At 45.2% G+C, this 21,216-nt stretch overlaps 1 protein-coding gene across 1 annotated transcript in view; it reads left to right on the top strand.

Annotated features, from left to right (window-relative positions):
* Window positions 1-21,216, top strand: part of LOC109924952 (guanine nucleotide exchange factor VAV3-like) — a 203,142-nt gene that overhangs the window by 104,668 nt on the left and 77,258 nt on the right. Inside the window, exons 22-23 of the mRNA XM_048601574.1 lie at window positions 16,408-16,466; window positions 19,811-19,876. Of these exons, the coding sequence (XP_048457531.1) occupies window positions 16,408-16,466; window positions 19,811-19,876 (125 nt within the window). The remainder of the gene's footprint in view (window positions 1-16,407; window positions 16,467-19,810; window positions 19,877-21,216) is intronic.

The following is a 21,216-nucleotide window of genomic DNA, read 5'->3' as shown; positions in this document are numbered from 1 at the left end:
CATTCCTACCCTTGAGTTTTACAGGCACATGCATGTCCTGCACTTTAATCAACTGGTCTTTAAAAGTCTCCCACATGCCAAATATGGATTTGCCCTCAAATAACTTCTCCCAATCCACATTCCCCAGTTTCTGTCTAATGGGAAGGAAACTGCTATCCTTACCTGGTCTGACCTACATGTGAACTCCAGACTCACAGCAATGTGGTTGACTCTTAACTGCCCTCTGGGCAATTAGGGATGGGCAATAAATGTTGCCTGGCCAGCGATGCTCTCATCCTGTGAATGAATAAGAACAAAAAAAAATTGGCCCTTGCCCAATTAAGCACCCTCACCTGAGAGCCACTGTTGTCCTTGTCCATGACTACTCGAAATCTTACGGAGTTATAGTCACTAAGCCCAAAATGCTCTCCTACTGAAACATCGATCACCTGTCCTGGCTCATTCCCCAATAGCAAGACTGGTATGGCCTCCTCTCTGGTTGCATTGTCAACATACTGTCTCAAAAAGCCCTAACAATGATTAACAATGAGTGGTGTGTAATTCCAGACAATGTGATAACAAGGTCTGGTTGTGGGGTTGGGATGAAGACATGGGAGAGCTCAATACCTAAAGTTTTTGAACTCGATATTGAGTCCGGAAGGCTGTAGGGTCCCCAGGTGGAAAACGAGGTGCTATTTTTCCAGCTTGTATTGAGCTTCACTGGAACACTGCAGCAAGCTAGAGAGAGTGGTATCGGCCAGGGAATAGGGTAGGGGTGTTAAAGTGGCAGGCAACTGAAAATTCAGGGTCTTTTTTGTGGACAGAACACAAGTGTAACACACCACCCAGTTCTCTGGCAAATAGATAACGGATATTCACCACCCCCCACCCTATCTTCCACATATAAACTGGCATTTTCCTAGCTACCATCAGTTCTGAGGAAAGGTCACTCGACCCGAAACTCTGATTTCTCTCCACAGATGCTGCCAGACCTGCTGAGCTTTTCCAGCAACTTCTATTTTTGCCTCTGATTTACAGCATCCAAAGTTCTTTCGGTTTTTAACCATTATCGTGAATCACTTCTGCACTCTCTCCAATATGTTGGCATCTTACCTATAATGTGGTGCCCTGAGCTGTACATTGTACTCCAGCTGTTTGAAACAAGCAAACACTTGTTTGATCACAAGTGTCTTGTATGGGTTCAACATCACCTACCAATCAAGTTGGAACTCTAGTCACTGGAGTTTAGAAGAATGAAAGGTGTCCTCATTGAAACATATCAGATTCTTAAGGGGTTTGACAGGGTAAATGCTGAGAGGATGTTTCCCCTCATGCGAGAGTCTAGGACCAGAGGGCACAGTCTCAGAATAAAGGGGCATCAATTTAAGTCAGAGGTGAGGTGGAATTTCTTCTCTCAGAGGGTTGTGAGTCTTTGTAACTCCTTGTCACAGAGAGTTGTGGGGGCATAGTCCTTGTGTATATTTAAGGCTGAGAGAGATAGATTCTTGATCAGTTCAGAATCAGGGTAATGGGGAAAAGGCAGGAAAGTGGACGTGAGGAATATTAGGAAGAAAAACAAGTTGCTGGAAAATCTGAGCAGGTCTGGCATCATCTGTGAAGAAAAATTAGAGCTAATATTTCAGGTCCAGTGACTCTTCCTCAGAACTGATGGTGCTAGGAAAATGTCAGTTTATAAGCAGAAGATAGGGTGGGAGGAGGGGTAAGGTGTAAACGATAGGTGTGGATAGGGCCCAAAGAGAGAGAATGGTTAGACAGAAAAAGGAGAAAGAAGTGGACATTTCGGAGGCTTTCTTGTCAAAGTTGGTCTCATCAGAACAAATGCAATGGAGACAGAGGAACTGGAGAATGGAATGGCGTCTTTACAGGAAGCAGGGTGTGAGGATGTATAGTCCAGGTAACTGTGGGAGTCAGTGGGTTTGTAATGGATATTAGTGGCAAGACGATCCCCAGAAATGGAAACAGAGATGTCGAGGAAGGGAAGAGAAAAGTCAGAGACAGACCAGGTGAAAGTGAAATTGATGAACTTTTTCAGTTCTGGACGAGAGAGGGAAGCAGCACCGATGATATCGATATATTTAAGAAAAAGTTGTGGGTGAGGGCTGGAACAAGGAATGTTCCACATATCCCATGAAGAGACAGGCATAACTAGGGCTCATGCGGGTCCATCTTCCTTCAATCCTAATAAACCCCCACGGCCCCATGGCACCTTCCCCTGTAACCGGCGAAGGTGCAACACCTACCCATTTACCTCCTCCCTCCCCAGCATCCAAGGGCCCAAACATATCTTCCAGGTGAAGCAACACTTCACCTGCACTTCCCAGAATCTAGTCTACTGCATTCTCTGCTCACAATGTGGTCTCCTCTACATTGGGGAAACAAAACGTAGACTTGGTGACCATTTTGCAGAACATCTACGTTCTGCTCGCAAAAAAGACCCTGAACTACCTGTTGCCTGCCACTTCAATGCACCACCCTGCTCCCTGGCCAAAATCTCTGTCTCTGGTTTGCTGCAGTGTTCCAGTGAAGCTCAGCACAAGCTGGAAGAACAACACCTCATTTTCCGCTTGGGGACCCTACAGCCCTCCGGACTCAATACTGAGTTCAGTAATTTTATGGCCTAAACTCTCCCATGTCCCAGCCCCCCACCCCACACACCGGGCCTTGTTACCACCTAGCCTGCCATTACACACTACCTATTGTTAGTCACTAACAGTCCCCATTAACAACTATTCACCCTCCCAGCCTGATCATTATCAACTCTGTTGTATGTCTCACTGCTATCCTCTCTCTTTGGGCTCTATCCCCACCTATTGTTTACTGCTTATCCCCTCCCTCCCACCCTACCTTCTGCATAAAAAACATCTTCCTAGACACCATCAGTTGTAGGGAAGGGTCACCGGACCTGAAATGTTAACTCTGATTTCTCATCACGGATGCTGCCAGACCTGCTGAGCTTTTCCAGCAACTTCCGTTTTTGTTCTTGATTTACAACATCCGCAGTTCTTTCGGTTTTTATGTAGTGAGGAATATTGGATTAGCCATGGTCCTATTGAAAGGTGGAGCAGGATCGAGGGGCTGAATGGCGCCCCTGTTCCTGTTTCTTATAGTCTTTTGGCCTCCTTGGCCTCGCACTCTGTGTTCTTATTAATGAAGCTGAGGACACTGTGAGCTTTATTAACTGCTCTCTCCTCCTGTTCCCCCCCCTTCAATGATCTGTGAACATATACACCCAGCTCCTTCTACTCCTGCAGCCCCTTTGCAGTTGTGCCGCCTATTTAATATTGTCTTTCAATGTCTTTCCAACCAAAGTGCATCACCTCACACTTCTCTGCATTGAACCTCATCTGCCCCCAACCAACCCACTCCAGCGACTATCAATGTCCTTTCAGGGTTCCGCACTGTCCTCCTCACAGTTTACTATTTGACCAAGTTTTGTATCATCCACAGCGTTTGAAGGTGCTCCTTGTACATGATTTGTTCGGGCCAGTGCCTGCCTGTTTGGTGTTGCACCAGCCTTTCTCCATTGCACAGCCTCTGACAATGCCCTTTTTCTGGTCCATGCTGAACAGAGCTGTTTGAAAATTGGACATTTCACCCAATGCCAGCAGGGGCTACACCTTCCCCATGTCTGTTACATTTGGGTGTTCCAGTGATTGCATGTAGGAGCTGTAAACTTTGTCACTCTGCAAGGCTCACTTAACACTTCATGTCCATCCTTCAGGAACTCTCTGATGCTCTGAGTGTGTATACAGCTGTTTTACAGCAATTCTGTTTGTTGGCTGCCTGTCTGAAAAAAAAATCACATATTGAGCCTGTTCTCTGCATCTGCTCACAGAATGGTCTCTGGATTTGGTTGGCTTCTGCCTAAGGACTAATGGTGGCCCAGTGCTAATGTCACTGGGTTAACAATCCACAATAGTGTTGTCGGGAGGCTGGTTCAAAACCCACTATGTACCTGATAGCATTTAAATACATTTAATAAAAGTCTGCAATATCAATCTGATCTCAAAGATGGTGACCATGAATCTATCTTTGATTGTTGGTTGAAACCCATCTGGTTCACTAATGTCCTTTAGGGAAGGAAACTGCTGGCCTACCTGTGACTCCAGACCCACAGCAATGTGGTTAACCCTTACCTATCCTCTGAAGGAGCCGAATAAGCACTTAATTCAAGGGCAATAAATTCTGACCCTGCCAGTGAAACCCACATCCAATGAAATAATAAAGGGAGTCAGAAAACATGAATTCTTGCAGATTAACACAGAACTTTAATTTGATCTTAATGTGGTCCATATCTTTTAGGTAGGCTACGTGGGCCCCATTCCCTTTTCTAAGCAAATATTAATGGCTTTTTTCTGCATCAGATACTCCAAAACCTATGAACCATAACGGTGAACCCTGTTAAAACATTTTAAACCATGTTAGGAGGTCTGCTGTGTCCCATTTAAATCTGGTGAAATTTAGAGTCATGGCATCATACTTCTTACAGCATGGATTAAAGCCTTTTGGCCCATTGAGTCTGCACCAATCACCAACCAGCTAACTATTCTAATCCCATTTTTTACACTTGGCTTTGTGTGCCTTGGCATTGCAAGTACACATCTAAATACTACTTCAATGTAACAATGGTTTCTGCCTCAACCACCCTTATAGGTAGTGAGCTTCAGATTCCCACCACTCACTGAGTAAAAAGCTTTTCTCTCACATTTTCTCTAAACTTCCTGCCCCTTACCTTAAATCTGTGTCCCCTGGTTATTGTCACCTGTACTAAAGGGAAAGTTTTCTCCCTATCCATCCTATCTGTGTCACTCAGAAAACAACACAAATTTATCCAGCCTCTCTCTGTCGCTGAAATGCTCCATCCCAGGCAATGACCTGGTGAATCTCCTCTGCTCCCCCTCCAGTACAATCACATCCTTCCTATAGTGCGGGGACCGGAACGGCACACAGCACTCCAGCTGTGGCCTAACTAATGCTCTGCACAGCTCCAACGTCACCTAAACAAATAAAAACTGAAAGAACTGCGGATGCTGTAAATCAGGAACGAAAACAGAAATTGCTGGAAAAGCTCAGCAGGTCTGGCAGCATCTGTGCAGAGAAATCGGAATTAATGTTTCAGGCCCAGTGACCCTTCATCAGAACCAGGCCCAAAATGTTAACTCTGATTTCTCTCCACAGATGCTGCCAGCACTGCTGAGCTTTTCCAGCAATTTCTGTTTTTGTTTTCAATATAACCTCCCTGCTCTTACACTATTTTTCGAATCAACCAGATCAGAGATGTTATTATACACCTCTGGAGCTGATTAAGACACATGCCCGGTATGCCTTCCTAACTCCCCCATTACCCCTGTCCTGCCACCTTCAGGGATCCGTGTTCCCCAAGACCCCACTGTTCCTCTGAGCTTCCTCATGTCCTGCCATTCAATGAGTACTCCCTTGTCCTGTTAGTCTTCCCAAAATGCATCACCTCACACTTTTCAGCACACAATTCCATTTACAACTGTTAGCCCATTTCACTATTATCATCCTGTAGTCTAAGGCTTTCCTCCTCATTATTTACCAAACTATACATTTTCGTGTCATCTGCAAACTTACTGATCCAGCCTCCTACATTCATGTTTAGCACATAATTTTTAAAATTCATTCATGGGATGAGGGCATCACTGACCAGGCAGCATTTATTGCCCATCCCTAATTGCCCAGAGGGCATTTCAGAGTCAACCATATTGCTGTGGGTCTGGAGTCACATGTAGACCAGACCAGGTAAGGATGGCAGTTTCCTCCCCTAAAGGACATTGGGGAACCAGATGAGGTTTTCCAACAATTGATTATGGATTCATGGTCATCGTTAGATTCTCAATTCCAGATTTTTTTATTGAATTCGAATCCAACCATCTGCTGTGGTGGGATTCAAACCTGGGTCCCCAGAACATTATCTGGGTCTCTGGATTAACAGTCCAGCGATAATACCACTGGGCCACTGCTAATGTACACAGCAAACAGCAAGAGACCCAGCACTGAACCCTGTGGTACACAACTGAAAACAGACTTTAAGTCACAAAAATACATTTTGACTATCACCCTCTGCCTCCTGCCATGACTCATTTTTAGAAAATCAAACGGTACAGCACAGGAATAGGCCCTTTGGCCCAACATGTTTGTGCTGACCATGATGTGCTTCTAAACTAATCCTACCTGCCTGCACGTAGTTTGTACCTCTCTATTCCCTCTCTGTTCATGAGGAAGCGATGGCCTAGTGATGACCATGAATCCATTGTCAATTGTCAGGAAAAACCCATCTGATTCCCTAATATTCTTTAGAGAAGGACACTGACATCCTTACCTGGTCTGACCTTCATGTGACTCCAGACCCACAGCAATGTGGTTGACTCTTAACTGCCCTCTGGGCAATTAAGGATGAGCAATAAGTGCTGCCTAGCCAACGATGCCCTCATCCTGTTGAGGAAAAAAAGGAATCTAAATACGTCTATCGTATCCTGCTTCTACCACCTCCCCTGGCAGCATGTTCCTGGCATCTACCACCCTCTGTGGAAAAAAACTTGCCACACACATGTCTCCCTTAAACTTCTGCCCTCCCACCATAAACCTATGTCAACCTGGTATTTGACATTTCCATATTGGGAAAAATACTCCAACTATTCACTCTATCCATGCCTCTCATTCAAACATTTCTATCAGGGCACCCCTCGGCCTCTGATGCTCTAATGAAAACAGCCCCAGTCGGTCCCAGTTTGGGATGGCACAGTGGCTCAGTGGTTAGCACTGCTGGCTCACAGCACCAGGGAGCTGGGTTCAATTCTAGCCTCAGGTGACTGTCTGTGTGGAGGTTGCACATTTTCCCCGTGTCTGAGTGGGTTTTGTTCGGGTGCTCCGGTTTCCTCCCACAGTCCAAAGATGAGCAGATAAGGGTGGATTGGCCATGCTAAATTGCCCATAGTGTACAGGGATGTGTAGATTAGGGGCATGGGTCTGGGTGGAATGCTCTGAGGGTTGGTGTGGACTTGTTGGGCCAAAGGGCCTGTTTCCACACTGTAGGGATTCTATGATTGTCCAACCTCTCCTTAGAGCAGAACTGCACATCATATTCCAAATTTTTATTCTATTTTGTTTTTTTTTCATTCAGACTCTGAGGGCATCACTGTCTAGGCAACATTTATTGCCCAGAGGGCAGTTAAGAGTCAACCACATTGCTGTGGGTCTGGAGTCACATGTAGGTCAGACCAGGCAAGGATGGCAGTTTCCTTCCCTAAAGAATATTAGGGAATCAGATGGGTTTTTCCTGACAATTGACAATGGATTCATGGTCATCCTTAAATCTTAATTCCAGATTTTTGTTGAATTCAAATTCCACCATCTGCCACGGCAGGATTTGAACCCAGGACATTACCTGGGTCTCTGGATTAATATTCTAATGAAAAAGCTACAAGGCCATCACCTCCCCAGATGTGGCCTATCTAATATCAAACCATGCTGTACACCTTATTTCCAATTTACCCACTTGTGCTGCTACCTTAAGGGAGTTATGGCCTTAGACCCCAAGATACCTATTTTATATCAAGGGTCCTACCACTTACTTTCCACTTGCATTTGACCTGACACTTCTTCAGATTAAACTTCATCTGGACTATGAGATACAGGAGTAGAATTAGGCCATTCAGCCCATTGAGTCTGCCCCACCATTTGATTATGGCTGATATATTTCTCAACCCCATTCTCCTGCCTTCTCCCCATAATCTTTGATCCCCTTACCAATCACGAACCTATTTATCTCTGTCTTAAATACATTTAGTGACTTGGCCTTCACAGTTTTCTGTGGCAATGAATCCCACAGAGTCACCACCCTCCGGCTGAAGAAATTCGTCCTCATCTCAGTTCGAAAAGGTCATCCCTTCACTGTGAGGCTGTACCCTCGGATCCCAATCTCTCCTACTGTTGGAAACATCTTCTCCACCTCCACTCTATCCAAGTCTCTCAGTATTCTGTAGGTTTCAATCAGATCCCACCCCGCCATCCTTCTAAACCCCATTGAATACAGACCCAGAGTCTGCAACCACTCCTCATATGACAAGCCTATCATCCCTGGGATCTCTTCTGCAAACTTCTTCTGGATCCCTTCCAATGCCAGCACATCCTTCCTTAGATACAGAGTCCAAAACTGCCCCCAATATTCCAAGTACCGTCTAACCAGAGCCTTATACAGCCTCAGCAATATATCTCTGCTCTTGTATTAGACTTCTGAAAGTGAATGCTCGCATGACATTTGCCATCCGAACTGCTAACTGAACCTGCATGTCAAATCCTACTGTACCATTTGACAACCTTCCTCACTATTCACAACTCCTTCAGTTTTTGTCTGCAAAGTTACCAATGGGACAAATCATTTATTTATATATAAGCAGTGGTCTTAACATAATCCTTGTGGAACACCTCTGGCCACCAGACTCCAGTCAGTAAAACACCCCTACACAACCACCCTCTGTCCTCTATGACCAAGCCAATTTTGTATCTAACTGACCAACTCCCTATGGATCCTATGTGACTTAATCTTCTGGACCAGCCAACCATGAGGGACTTTGTCAGTTATTTCAGTAAAATCCATGAAGACAACATCCACTGCCCTACCCTCATCAATCATCTTCGTCACTTCTTCAAAAAATTCCATCAAATTTGAGAGACAAAACCTCCCCCACATAAAGCCGTGCTGACTATCCACAATAAGTCCGTTCTTCAAATGCGATTAAATCCTGCACCTAAGAACCTTCTCCAGTAGTTTACCTACCACTGATGTAAAGCTCACTGGTCTATAATTTCCTGCATTATCCCTGTTGCCCTTATAAAACAAAGGAACAACATTGACTTTTCTCCGGTATTCTGGGATCTCATCTGTGGCTAAAGGTGATAAAAACATCTCAGTCAAGGTCCCAGCAATCTCCTCTCATGCCTCCCGCTTTATCCTGGGATAGATCACATCAAGCCCTAGGGATATCTCTCCCCTAATGTTTTTTACAACACCCAACATCTCTTCTTCTTGATGTCGAAATATCCCAGAATATCAAGATACCCCTCTCTAATCCTATCATTGCACACATTGAAATCGTTCTTCAGAAGCCAGCATCACCATCCCCTTTATTCACAAATGCACAGCCTTTGACAATAGCGTTGCCTCTCCCTGAGTCAGGCACTCAGCAATTCAATATCGCTGACATTCATCCTTTTATGTCAGCCAAGGCTCCCTGCCTGGACCAGATTCACAGCCTCAATCAGGGATCTCATTCTCTGAAATCCAGCTAGCTGACCCCGTTACAATCACTACACATGTCCTTCTCCTTTGGGAATACCAATGTGAAGTATTCATGAAGGACCTTACCCACTTGCATTGGCTCCACACGCACTGTCTTTCTCAAATGAATTAAACTTGCTTCTCAATAGAGATTTGTCAGCGGCCACTCTGACACTGTAACATGCAGAGCTGTCTCGTGTATCAATGCCTTTTAAAACTGTTGTGGTTTGAGCTATTGATTGCTGACTGTTTGAGCACGATAGACTTCCTCAGCATCAGTTTCCCACCACTGCTCACCATGTCATATTAAGGATAATGGTCAAATAATTCATTTCCCATCAGGGATTGGTTAACATCCTTGATCGGCTTATTGAAAACAGTGAAACACATTGTAAGTTATGAAGCAGTCATTACAGCAAACTAATTTCTTTCTGATCTCAGCATGCCTGCGGCTCTCAGAGCTATAAGAGACTGCCAGGCAGAGTTACAACATTGTATATACAAAGCACATAAAGATTAACTTGTTTAAAAGTTACGTACAAATACAGTAAAAGAAAATCACCCAGCAATTTCTGTTTTGTTTCAGATTTCCAACATCCACAGTTCTTTATTTGTTTAGACATATACAGCACTCTGTTTAAGCTGACTGGTTGTTTCTGGGATAGAAATATAGGAATTGTATATGTTTATACTTTGTGTTGTATTTGAATCTAACCTGTGCCCTTTTCCATGAGAAATCTTTCTGTTAAACTGATGATTAACCTAATTGCATTGATTCAGATTCTGACCTTGTTTACTGGACCAATCATTCCGCAGCCACTATCTTACTGCGTGGGACTACCCCCCCCCCAACACACACAAACCCCTCCATCCAAACTACTCCACAGCACCTCAGGACAATCTCCATCACTTGAGAGTTGGCAAAAAGGGTTAATTTGTGGAGAAGATTCCAAGGACTAGACTCAGACTCACTGGAGTATGAGAAGATTAGAGTGTGACGTAATTGAGGTCTTTCAGATAATTAAGGAATCTGTTTGGATCGATAGGGAGAATCTGTATCCTCTGGGGAGAAAGTCTGGATCAGAGGAAGTGGGGCTCAGATTCAGATAAGAAACTGAGTGAATGAGAAACTTTCTCCAGGAAAGCAATTTCCTCCTGCTCCTGTTTCCGAATAATTCACTGGGGCCAGGAGACTACAGCTGAGCACCACAGGAAGACCCAATGTCACAGGGCCCCAGGGGGGTAGGAGATAAGGCTTCGGCCTTGTCGGGCACCAGGGTGAGGAGGGTCGGTTCTGGGAGGTACCGGCGCAGTTGAGGGGGTGGGGGTTGGTGGTGGGGGGTGCGCATTTCTCTTTTCACTGTGGTTAGGGTGAGATGACAAGGTCAGTTCACGTGGTTGAAAAGTTTAGCATAGCCGGGCTCTCTGGAGAGTGAATTGCTGAAGTAATAATAACTGTTTGGAAAGCGGAACTCAGCAGGATGGTCAGAGGAGATTGTGAGATAGAGAATGTTGATACATCAAGGATGGTGTGAAACCAGGAATAGGAAAGGGTGGTGGTTCCGTTCAGAGGCCAGGCTTCAGTAAGATCTTATTCCCTCAGCTTTGAGAAATGCTGCTGAATGCTCTGGGCTCTGCATTTCTATAAAAACCAATCAAGAATTCTAAAGTGTAGAAATGTTGCAGTGTAGCAAAAACAAGACCCAATTCCGACACAGCAATGTCCAGAGATAGACAGGAATACTGGATGCTGGGATCAAAGCAGAAAATGAGCAAGAGTTCCTGCAGGAAATAACTGACCTCAGCACTGACCCTCTGACAGTGCGGGGCTCCCTCAGTACTGACCCTCTGACAGTGCGGCGCTCCCTCAGTACTGATCCTCCGACAGTGCGGCACTCCCTCAGTACTGACCCTCTGACAGTGCGGCACTCCCTCAGTACTGACCCTCCGACAGTGCGGCACTCCCTCAGTACAGACCCTCTGACAGTGCAGCATTCTGACTCTCTCATCCTCCCACTGTGTGACCAGCCTTGTGCTGGTTCTCTCAAGCAACACCTTTAATAACTACAGACGTTCCAAATAGATTTGAAGGTAAATGTCTCAACACAATTGGCAGTACTCCACAACAGGAAATAATGTGAAGATCGCAGCTGTGTTTTGAGCTGTAAATATTCGCCGGAATCTTAAAGGAGCTAAGGATTTATTTATTTACTGTTTGGATATGGGCGTCGCTGGCTGGACCCAGCATTTATTGTCCTCCCCGGTTCCCTTTGAGAAGGTAATGGTTAGCTGCCTTCCTGACCCTTTTGTAGCTAAATCACAATGCAGTTAGGGCGGGAATTCCAGGATATTGACCCAATGACACTGCAGGGTCAACATTTTATTTCTAAGTCAGGATGGTGGTGACTTTTCGGGGAACTTGTAGGAGCTGGTGTTCCCATGTATCTGCTGCCCTTGTCCTTCTAGATGGAAGTGGTCGAGGGTGTGGAAGGTGCTGTCTGAGGATTTTTGGTGGATTTCTGCAGTGCATCATGTAGATAGTACACACTGCAGCTACTGAGCGTCGATGGTGGAGGGAGTGAATGCTTGTGAATGTAATACCAATCAAACGGGCTGCTTTGTCTTGGATGGTGTCAAACATAGAAACTAGAAACTAGAAACTAGAAACAGGATTAGGCCATTCAGCCCTTTGAGCCTGCTCTGCTATTCAGTTTGATCATGGCTGATCCTCCATCTCAATGCCATATTCCTGCCTTCTCCCTTGATGTCTCTAAAATCTAAGAAATTGATCAATGTCTTTCTTCAATATTTTGCATGACTTGGCCTCCATAGCCTTCTCTGGTAGAGAACTCCAATGGTATAGTACCCTCTGAGTAAAGCAATTTGTAAGGCATTACCTTCCTTTAACAAAGCCATACTGAGTATCCCTGACGAGTCAGTGCCTTTCTAAGTAAAAGTTTGTCGAATCTTTCAGCATTGATATCTATATATATATATATAGACTGACCCAGGGTCCTAGCATTGATGTATATATATATAGTGACTGACCCAGGGTCCTAGCATTGATATATATATATAGATATAGTGACTGACCCAGTGTCGTAGCATTGATATATATATATATATATATATATGTGTGTGTGTGTATATGTGTATATATATATATGTATAGTGACTGACCCAGGGTCCTAGCATTGATTCCTGCAGTACCGACTAGTCTCTGCCTGCCACCTTTTGATTTGATTTGATTTGATAAGTACAGTGCGAAGCTCTGTTGTGCGAGCTTTTGGGGAGGCGATAGCCTAGTGGTATTATCACTGGACTGTTAATCCAGAGATCCAGATAATGTTCCGGAGACCCAGGCTTGAATCCTGCCATGGCAAGAACTTGAATGAGGAACTTGAATTCAGTAAAAATCTGGAATTAAGAATCTAATGATGACCGTGAATCCATTGCCTATTGTTGGGGAAAAGCCATCTGGTTTATTAATGCCCTTTAGGGAAGGAAACTGCCATCCTTACCTTGTCTGGGCTACATGTGACTCCAGACCCACAACAATGTGGTTGACAGTTAACTGCCCTCTGGGCAATTAGGGATGGGCAATAAATGCTGGCCTGGCCTGTGACCCCCTGATCCCGTGAATGAATAAAAAGGTACAGGCAGATTATAGCAACAAGGATATACACAGGGTGCTTAGATAGAGTGATGCATACAGGGTTATTTCAACACAGTCGGCAGTACTCCATAACAGGAAATAATGTGAAGATCGCACCTGCGTTTTGAGCTGTAAATGTTCGCTGGAATCTTAAAGGAGCTAAGGATTTATTTATTTACTGTTTGGATGTGGGCGTCGCTGGCTGGACCCAACATTTATTGTCCTCCCCGGTTCACAAAGCAAGATCAACATTATTTGAAAATGAGAGGTCCACTCAGCAGTCTGATAACAGCAGGGGAGAAGCTGTTAGCGCCTGTTCAAGCTTCTGTAGCTTCTGCCTGACAGGAGAGGTTGGATAGGAACATTATCTGTTTCCTGTCTGTCAATTAGTTCTCGATCTGTGCTAACATGTTACTCCCATCGCATGTGCTATCATTTTGTTCACTAAGCCCTTCTCAGTGATCTTATTTAAAAGCCTTCCAGAATTCCAAATACACTACATCGATTGGTTTTCCTTTATCTATTCTACAAGTTATATCCTAAACAATCTCTGGTCAATTTGTTCAGTTGGATTTGCCTATCCCCTGAGGAGAATGAGTCAGTGCTCTCATGGAAACCTGTATAATACGAACAGAACTACAGGGTAAACACAGAAACAATGTTCTCGATGACAAGGGAGTCCAGAACCAGGGGGTCATAGCCTAAGGATAGGGGCAGGCCATTTACAACTGGGTTGAAGGGAAATGTCTTCACCCGGAGAGCACTAAGCCTGTGGAATTCACTCCTACCGAAAGCAGCTGAGGCCAAAGTCTTAAATGTTTTCAAGAATGAGTTAGTTATAGTTCTTAGGGCTAAAGCGATTAAAGGGTGTGGGGAGAAAGCAGGATCAGGGCACTGAGTTTATGATCAGCCATGATCATTTTTCGTGATGGAACAGGTTGAGGGGCTGAATGGTCTACTCTTGCTCCTGTTGTCTATGTTTTACAAATCTACGCTGGCTTTATCCAATCCCGTATTGCTATCCAAATGTTCTGCTTTCATGTCTTTTATTCAGACTCTAGCAATTTCCCTGCTACTGATGTGAGGCTAACTGGTCTGTAATTCTCTGTGTTTTCTCTCCCTCCTTTTTTAAAAGTGTGGTTATGTTTGCCACCCTCCAATCTGTGGGAACTATTCCAGTTTATAAAATTTTGGGAGATGACCACCAAAAACGAGCTATCTTTCTAGGACCACTTTTGTTGGTACTCTGGGATGTAGATTATCAGACTCTTGGGATTTGTCAGTTTTTAACCCCATTAATTTCTGCAGCACCATTTTCTTACAAAACTAATTCCCTTCAATTCCTCCCTCTGAGTTAACCTTCGGCTCCCTGATAATTCTGTTCTGTTGTTACTGATCCAAAGCCTGGCTTCAATTCTTTGCCATTTTGTTGCTCCCCATTAAAATTCCCTGGTTCCTGACTCCCAGCGCCCTACCCATGTCTTTACTGACCTTTTCTCTTTTCAGATATTTACAGAATCTTTTACTGTCAGTTTCTACATTTGCTGTTATGTTAATCTGATGCTCGATTTTGCCACTCATGAGAAAACTTTTGTCCTCTTTTGTTGAATTCTAAAATGCTGCCATTCCTCAAACCACCTTTCCACTTTTGTTTTTGTGTCAAGCTTCTTGAGTGTTGTTGGAGCTGCACTCATCCAGGCAAGTGGGGAATATTCCATCACACTCCTGACTTGTGACTTGTAGATGGTGGACAGGCTTTGAGGAGTCAGGAGGTGAGTTACTTGCCGCAGTATTCCCAGCTTCTCGCCTGCTCTTGTAGCCACTGTGCTCATTTAGCTAGTCCAGTGAGTTTCTGGTCAATGGTAAACCTCAAGATGTTGATAACAGGGGCTTCAGTATTGACAGCACATTGCGTGTCAAGGGGCAATGGTTAGGTTTTTTTACGGCACTTGTCTGGCACAAATTTTATTTGCCACATTTTAGTCCAAGCTGGTATGTAATCCAGATCTTGTTGCATATGGGTATGGACTGCTTCAGTACCTGAGGAGTCATGAATGATGCTGAACGTCCTCACTTCTGACCTTATGATGGAGAGAAGGTCGTTGATGAAGCAGCTGAAGATGGTCGGGCCTAGGACACTACCCTGAGGAACTCCTGCAGAGATGTCCTGGAGCTGAGATGATTGACCTCCCACAACCACGACCATTGTCCTATGTTGTGGTAGGTTGTCTCACCAAGCTGGTTTGTTGTTCCGCAGATGTTTTATTACCTTGCTGGGTAACATTATCAGTGCAGCCTCCGATGAAGCACTGTTGGGTTTTCCTGCCTGGTATTTCCTATGTGTCAGGTATCACTCCAGCCAGGAGGAAAGGCAGAGATGTTTATGGAGTGAATTCCAAAGCCAAGTGGCCATAGGCGGCTGGAGGCAAAATCTCTGAGAGATCATGTCAGTGGGAGCCAATAGAGATTGAATTGGCTGATGTTATTGATGGTAGAAGTGAGATGAGAAGTTCATCTCAGGATTAAATATTACACACAGGTTTCTGTAATGACTGCATACATGTCTTTGGAATATGATCTGGGGAAATGCCCACTTGGATTGTACTAGGTTGCAGAGAGTGAACTTTTCTCATAACACAAAAATGGAAAGTGTAAGTGTGGTATTTTGTGATTGATTACACAACTCTAACACAAACCAATGCAAACTATACTGTTACACAAAGTTATGTAACTTTTGGAGATGTTGCTTTAGGCCTGGTGCCTTTTCGTTGCCTAAAATAAACCTTTAGATTTTTAACTTCCAGTTTACCACAGATCAGAGAAAGGGCAGTTAATCTCAGAAATATACAAAGTCTGCAAATAAAAATACTTTCTCACCTGCATCATCTGGAGAGTCTAGAAACCGGGGGACACAATTTAAAAATAAGGGGGAAGCTACTTAGGACCAAGATGAGGAAAAATGATTTTATGCAGAGGTTTTGAATCTTTGGAATTCTCCACCACAGAGGGCTATAGAAGCTCCGTCTTTGCACATGTTTAAGATTGAAATTGATAGATTTCTGATTACCAGTGATGTACAGGATATGGGGATGTGGAGGGGATAAGGCGTTGAAGTATTTGATCAACGTTGATCACATTGAATGTTGGGCCAGGCTTGATGGGTTGAATGGCCTACTCCTGTTCCTATGTTCTTAATAAATGAGATACAGTTTTTGCTTCCTAAAGCCATGATGACTCTTCCTGATCACATTGTGATTTTCCAAGTTCCCTGTTATAACCTCCTTCATAAAGGATTCTAATATAGTCCCTATGGCAGATCTAAAGTGAATTGGACATACCTACATGGACCGATGTCACTCAGAATAATTGCAGCACCTTGCCCACACACGCTCGCTCCCTTCTGTCTGCCAGAACGGATTCCTTCACTGATGACAATATCTCTCTGTTACAGGTGATTGACACACTGTCAAGTCTTTCCCACACTGTGATAGCACAGAGTACAGGTATAAGGTAAGTTCAGAAATCTCCTCTTGTCAGTGGGATTTAGAAATCTATTTTAAAACATGGCACTGAAATCAATGTTCAGGACATTGCTTGCTCAGCTCCAGGAAACGCAAAATCCTCCCAAATTTGAGGATCCAAATCCTGACTGGATCCCCTGCCCCAGCACTCACTGACCCACAACATTGGAATTTAGAACACACATCTTCATTTTCAAAGTCCCCTTCACCTTTCTTTCTGGGGTTTTTCCCCGATTCCCTTCAAACTGTCTCCCTCTGCTCACTGAGCTCCTGCCCTTGGAAACACTGTCTCCTGATTTAGCCTGTGCACATCAACAACTGGCATTTATATAACACTTTTAACATCAATCTGTTGAAGGTGCCAGACAGATTCATCCAACATGATTGGCCACTGGGCTGCTACAATGTTTCTGGGTGCATAGCCATTAGCTTGAGGCTGTTTTGAGGAGCGTCTAAAGGAGGGAGAGGGTTGAAGAGGGTTAGGAAGGGAAGTCCTGAGCTCAGGACCCAAGCAGCTGACAGCATGCTCCCATTGGTGGATGGATGTTGATAGAGGAGGCAATGGCCTAGTGGTATTATAGCTGGACTGTTAATCCAGAGACCCAAATAATGTTCTGGGGTCCTGGGTTTGAATCCCACCATGGCAGATGGTGGAATTTGAATTCAATAAATGTCTGGAGCTAAGAATCTAATGATGCCCATGAATCTATTGTCGATTGTTGGAAATTGTGGTTCACTAATATCCTTTAGGGAAGGAAACTATCATCCTTACCCTGTCTGGCCTACATGTGACTCCAGACCCACAGGAATGTGGTTGACTATGAGCTGCCCAATGGGCAATTAGGGATGGGCAATAAATGCTGCCTAGACAGCAATGCCCTCCTCCTGTGAATGAATAAAAATGGTTGGAAATGGAGGGAGGTGGCATTAGTGCAGTGTCAGAAGGTGAAGCATCAGGATCTGACATCAGGGTGACACACTGCACAAAAAAGTGTAATCTCAGTCTGTCACTAGGGAGAGGGTGGAGCTGGTTACTAGGGAAGGGTGGTGGGAACAGCAAATTAAAACCCTGGCTTTATTCTTCCTGTTATTTAAATAGGAATGGAGTTGTTTCCCTGTCAGATAAGCAGTCTGATATTTTAACACTCACCACATAAGAGATGTTTTGTCTTGTGTTCCCTTTGGTGTTTGTGCCATTCTGGTTTGTTACTGTCACCCAGAATCTCAGTCCTTCATCAATATGAATATTCTCTCCTTTCCAACTCTGTCCAAATTCCTATCCCACTTTTACAACCCTTTAAGCATTGAAACCACAAACATTTATGAGGCAGATTGAGGCCATTTGGTCAATTGGATCCATTCCAGCCGTTTACGGAGGACCCTCCATAACCATTCCAATCTACGTTGTTCAAATACCCACCCAGTTCACTATTGTTGTGACTCATTGTTGCCATTTCCAACATCAGTACAGACATGTTGGGCCGAATGGCCTCCTGCTGGTGTACGCAGTCAGTGATTCATGGGCAGCAAGTTCCATGTCATTATTACCCACAGTGTTAAAAAAAATTCTTCTTCACATTTCCCCTGCATCTCATCCAAAAACCTCCATCCTCTGGCCTCATTCCCCATGCCTGCACCCAGCCCCCCACCCCATCCACTTGCTTCAACCTATAGCCTTGTCCCAATGCCTGCATAGCACAGTGGCTCAGTGGTTAGCATTGCTGCCTCACAGCACCAGGGACCTGGGTTCAAATCCACCCTCAGGCATCTGTCTGTGTGGTGTTTGCATATTCTCCCTGTGTCTGTGTGGGTTTCCTCCCATTGTCCAAAGCTGTGCAGGTTGGGTGGATTGGACATGCTAAATTGCCCATAGTGTTCAGGAATGTGTAGGCTGGGTGGAATTTTTCTTTTTATTCATTTACAGGATGAGGGTGTCCCAGGCAAGCCCATCCCTAATTGCCCAGGGGGTGATTAGGAGTCAGCCACATTGCTGTCTGGGTCTGGAGTCACATGTAGGCCAGACCAGGTAAGGATGGCAGTTTCCTTCCCTAAAGGGCATTAGTGAACCAGATGGTTTCCCCCACCCCCCAAAACAATGGATTCACGGTCACCATTAGACTCTTAATTCCAGATTTTTATTGAATTCAAATTCCACCATCTGCTGTGGTGGGATTCAAACCCAGGTTCCCAGACCATTACCTGGGTCTCTGGAATAGCAGTCCAGTGATAATACCACTAGGCCATTGCCTCCCCGCAGCCATGGGTAATGCAGAGTACGGGATAACGTAGGGAGTTGTCTGGGTGGGATGCTCTTCGAAGGATCGGTGTAGAATCGATGGGCTGAATGGCCTGTTTCCACACTGTAGCAATTTAATGATTCTGTGGGTCTGAGTCCTGGAGGTCGGTGGAACAGCCATTAACTGCAGAGCTGCCCCAGTGTGAACAAAGAACAAAGAAAACTACAGCACAGGAACAGGCCCTTCGGCCCTCCAAGCCTGCGCCGATCCAGATCCTCTATCTAAACCTGTTGCCTATTTTCCAAGGATCTGTATCCCTCTGCTCCCTGCCCATTCATGTATCTGTCTAGATACATCTTAAATGACGCTATCATGCCTGCCTCTACCACCTCCGCTGGCAAAGCACCCACCACCCTCTGCGTAAAGAACTTTGCATGCATATCTCCCTTAAACTTTTCCCCTCTCACCTTGAAATCGTGACCCCTAGTAATTGAGTCCCCCACTCTGGGGAAAAAGCTTCTTGCTATCCACCCTGTCTATACCTCTCATGATTTTGTAGACGTCAATCAGGTCCCCCCTCAACCTCCGTCTTTCTAATGTAAATAATCCTAATCTACTCAACCTCTCTTCATAGCTAGCGCCCTCCATATCAGGCAACATCCTGGTGAACCTCCTCTGCACCCTCTCCAAAGCATCCACATCCTTTTGGTAATGCAGCTACCAGAACTGTACGCAGTATTCCAAATGTGGTCAGGATCCTTCCTCAGATTTCTGAATGTAAACTTTCCTGCTCTTCTGATGCTGCCTGACCTGCTGTGTTCCTCCAGCTCCACACTGTGTTATCTCTCACTCCAACATCAGCAGTTCTTACTATCTCTGCCCTAGTGTGGATAGTCTCACTGTCCCTGCTCCTCCACAGTGAGACACCGTCTCTGCTCAGATCCAGCTGTCTCGAGAAGGCTGAGGTTATTCACACATATTCCTCCATTCTGTTCCCAAATGCACCCCACATTGTACAGTACTTTGTGACGTTCTCACGCATCAGAGTCTCAGTGTTCCCCTCAGTGATGGTAATGCTGTGTGTGCTGTCTTTCAGGCCATTTCCCACTGAGCAAGCTGTGGATGATGAAGACATTTACAAGAGCCTTGCTGACCTGATCGAGTAGGTAGAAACATTTCTGAGACCAAGCTGTTGAACCAGTAACATACCAGTAACCAAACAGTCACCAACTAGTCACTAACCAGTAAGAAACCAGTAACAAACCAGCAACTAACAAGAGACTAACTAAATTAATTCCTGTTTGGTCAACAATGTGAAAACCCTGGGATAAGAGGATAGTTGTGTGAAATTGTTTCCAAAGGTTATAAAGGTAACTCTCCCATCACTACACAGGTGAACTGCAAGACTGCATGCAGTTTGGGTCTCCTTCCCTCAAAAGGTTCTGGTTACCACAAAGGGAGTGCTGTGCAAGCTCACGAGGTTGAGACTGAGGATGTTAGGACCGTCCTGAGGAGAGATTAGTTTGACTGGAGTTTAGAAGAATAAGGGGTAACTGATTGGAGCAGATGGAATTCCGACAGGGCTGGAAGGACTGGACAGAGGGATGAGGGTCACCCCCTGACAGGAGGGAGTTCAGAACAAGGATCAAAGTCTCTAGAGACAGGACATGTCAGACTGAGATGAGGAGAAATACTGTCACTTAGAGGGAGGGTACCCTGGGGAAATCTCTGAAAGGAGACTGTGGAGGCAGTACTGAGGGAGTGCCACACTGTCAGAGGGTCAGCAGTGAGGGAGTGCCACACTGTCAGAGGGTCAGTACTGAGGGAGCACTGCACTGTCAGAGGGTCAGTACTGAGGGAGTGCCACACTGTCAGAGGGTCAGTACTGAGGGAGCGCCGCTCTGTCGGAGGGTCAGTGCTGAGGGAGTGCTGCGCTGTCGGAGAGTCAGTGCTGAGTGATTGCCGCACAGTCGGAGGGTCAGTACTGAGGGAGTGCCGCACTGTCGGAGGGTCAGTACTGAGGGAGTGCCGCACTGTCGGAGGGTCAGTACTGAGGGAGCGCCGCTCTGTCAGAGGGTCAGTACTGAGGTAGTGCCGCACTGTCGGAGGGTCAGTACTGAGGTAGTGCTGCACTGTCAGAGGGTCAGTACTGAGGTGGTGCTGCACTGTCGAAGGGTTAGTACTGAGGGAGTGCCGCACTATCAGAGGGTCAGTACTGAGGGAGTGCCGCACTGTCGGAGGGTCAGTACTGAGGGAGTGCCGCACTGTCAGAGGGTCAGTACTGAGGGAGTGTCACACTGTCACAGGTGCTGATATTTCAGTTGCAATATTAACCTTATCCTCTTGGGTCGAGTGAGATGATCCCAAGGCATTGTTTGAATGATGTGGGAGATATTGATTAGTGTCTAATTTAAGATTGATCCTCGAAGGTGGGACTTTTCAATCCCATTCCCCGGGGTTTGGGATGACCATGTGTGAGTGTTAATTCCTGCGTGTCCCGTA

This window comes from Rhincodon typus, chromosome 10 (genome assembly GCF_021869965.1).
Source record: "Rhincodon typus isolate 14 chromosome 10, sRhiTyp1.1, whole genome shotgun sequence".
NCBI lineage: Eukaryota > Metazoa > Chordata > Chondrichthyes > Orectolobiformes > Rhincodontidae > Rhincodon > Rhincodon typus.
The sequence above is the reverse complement of the archived record's forward strand: the minus strand, read 5'-3'. Positions and strand labels throughout refer to the sequence as shown.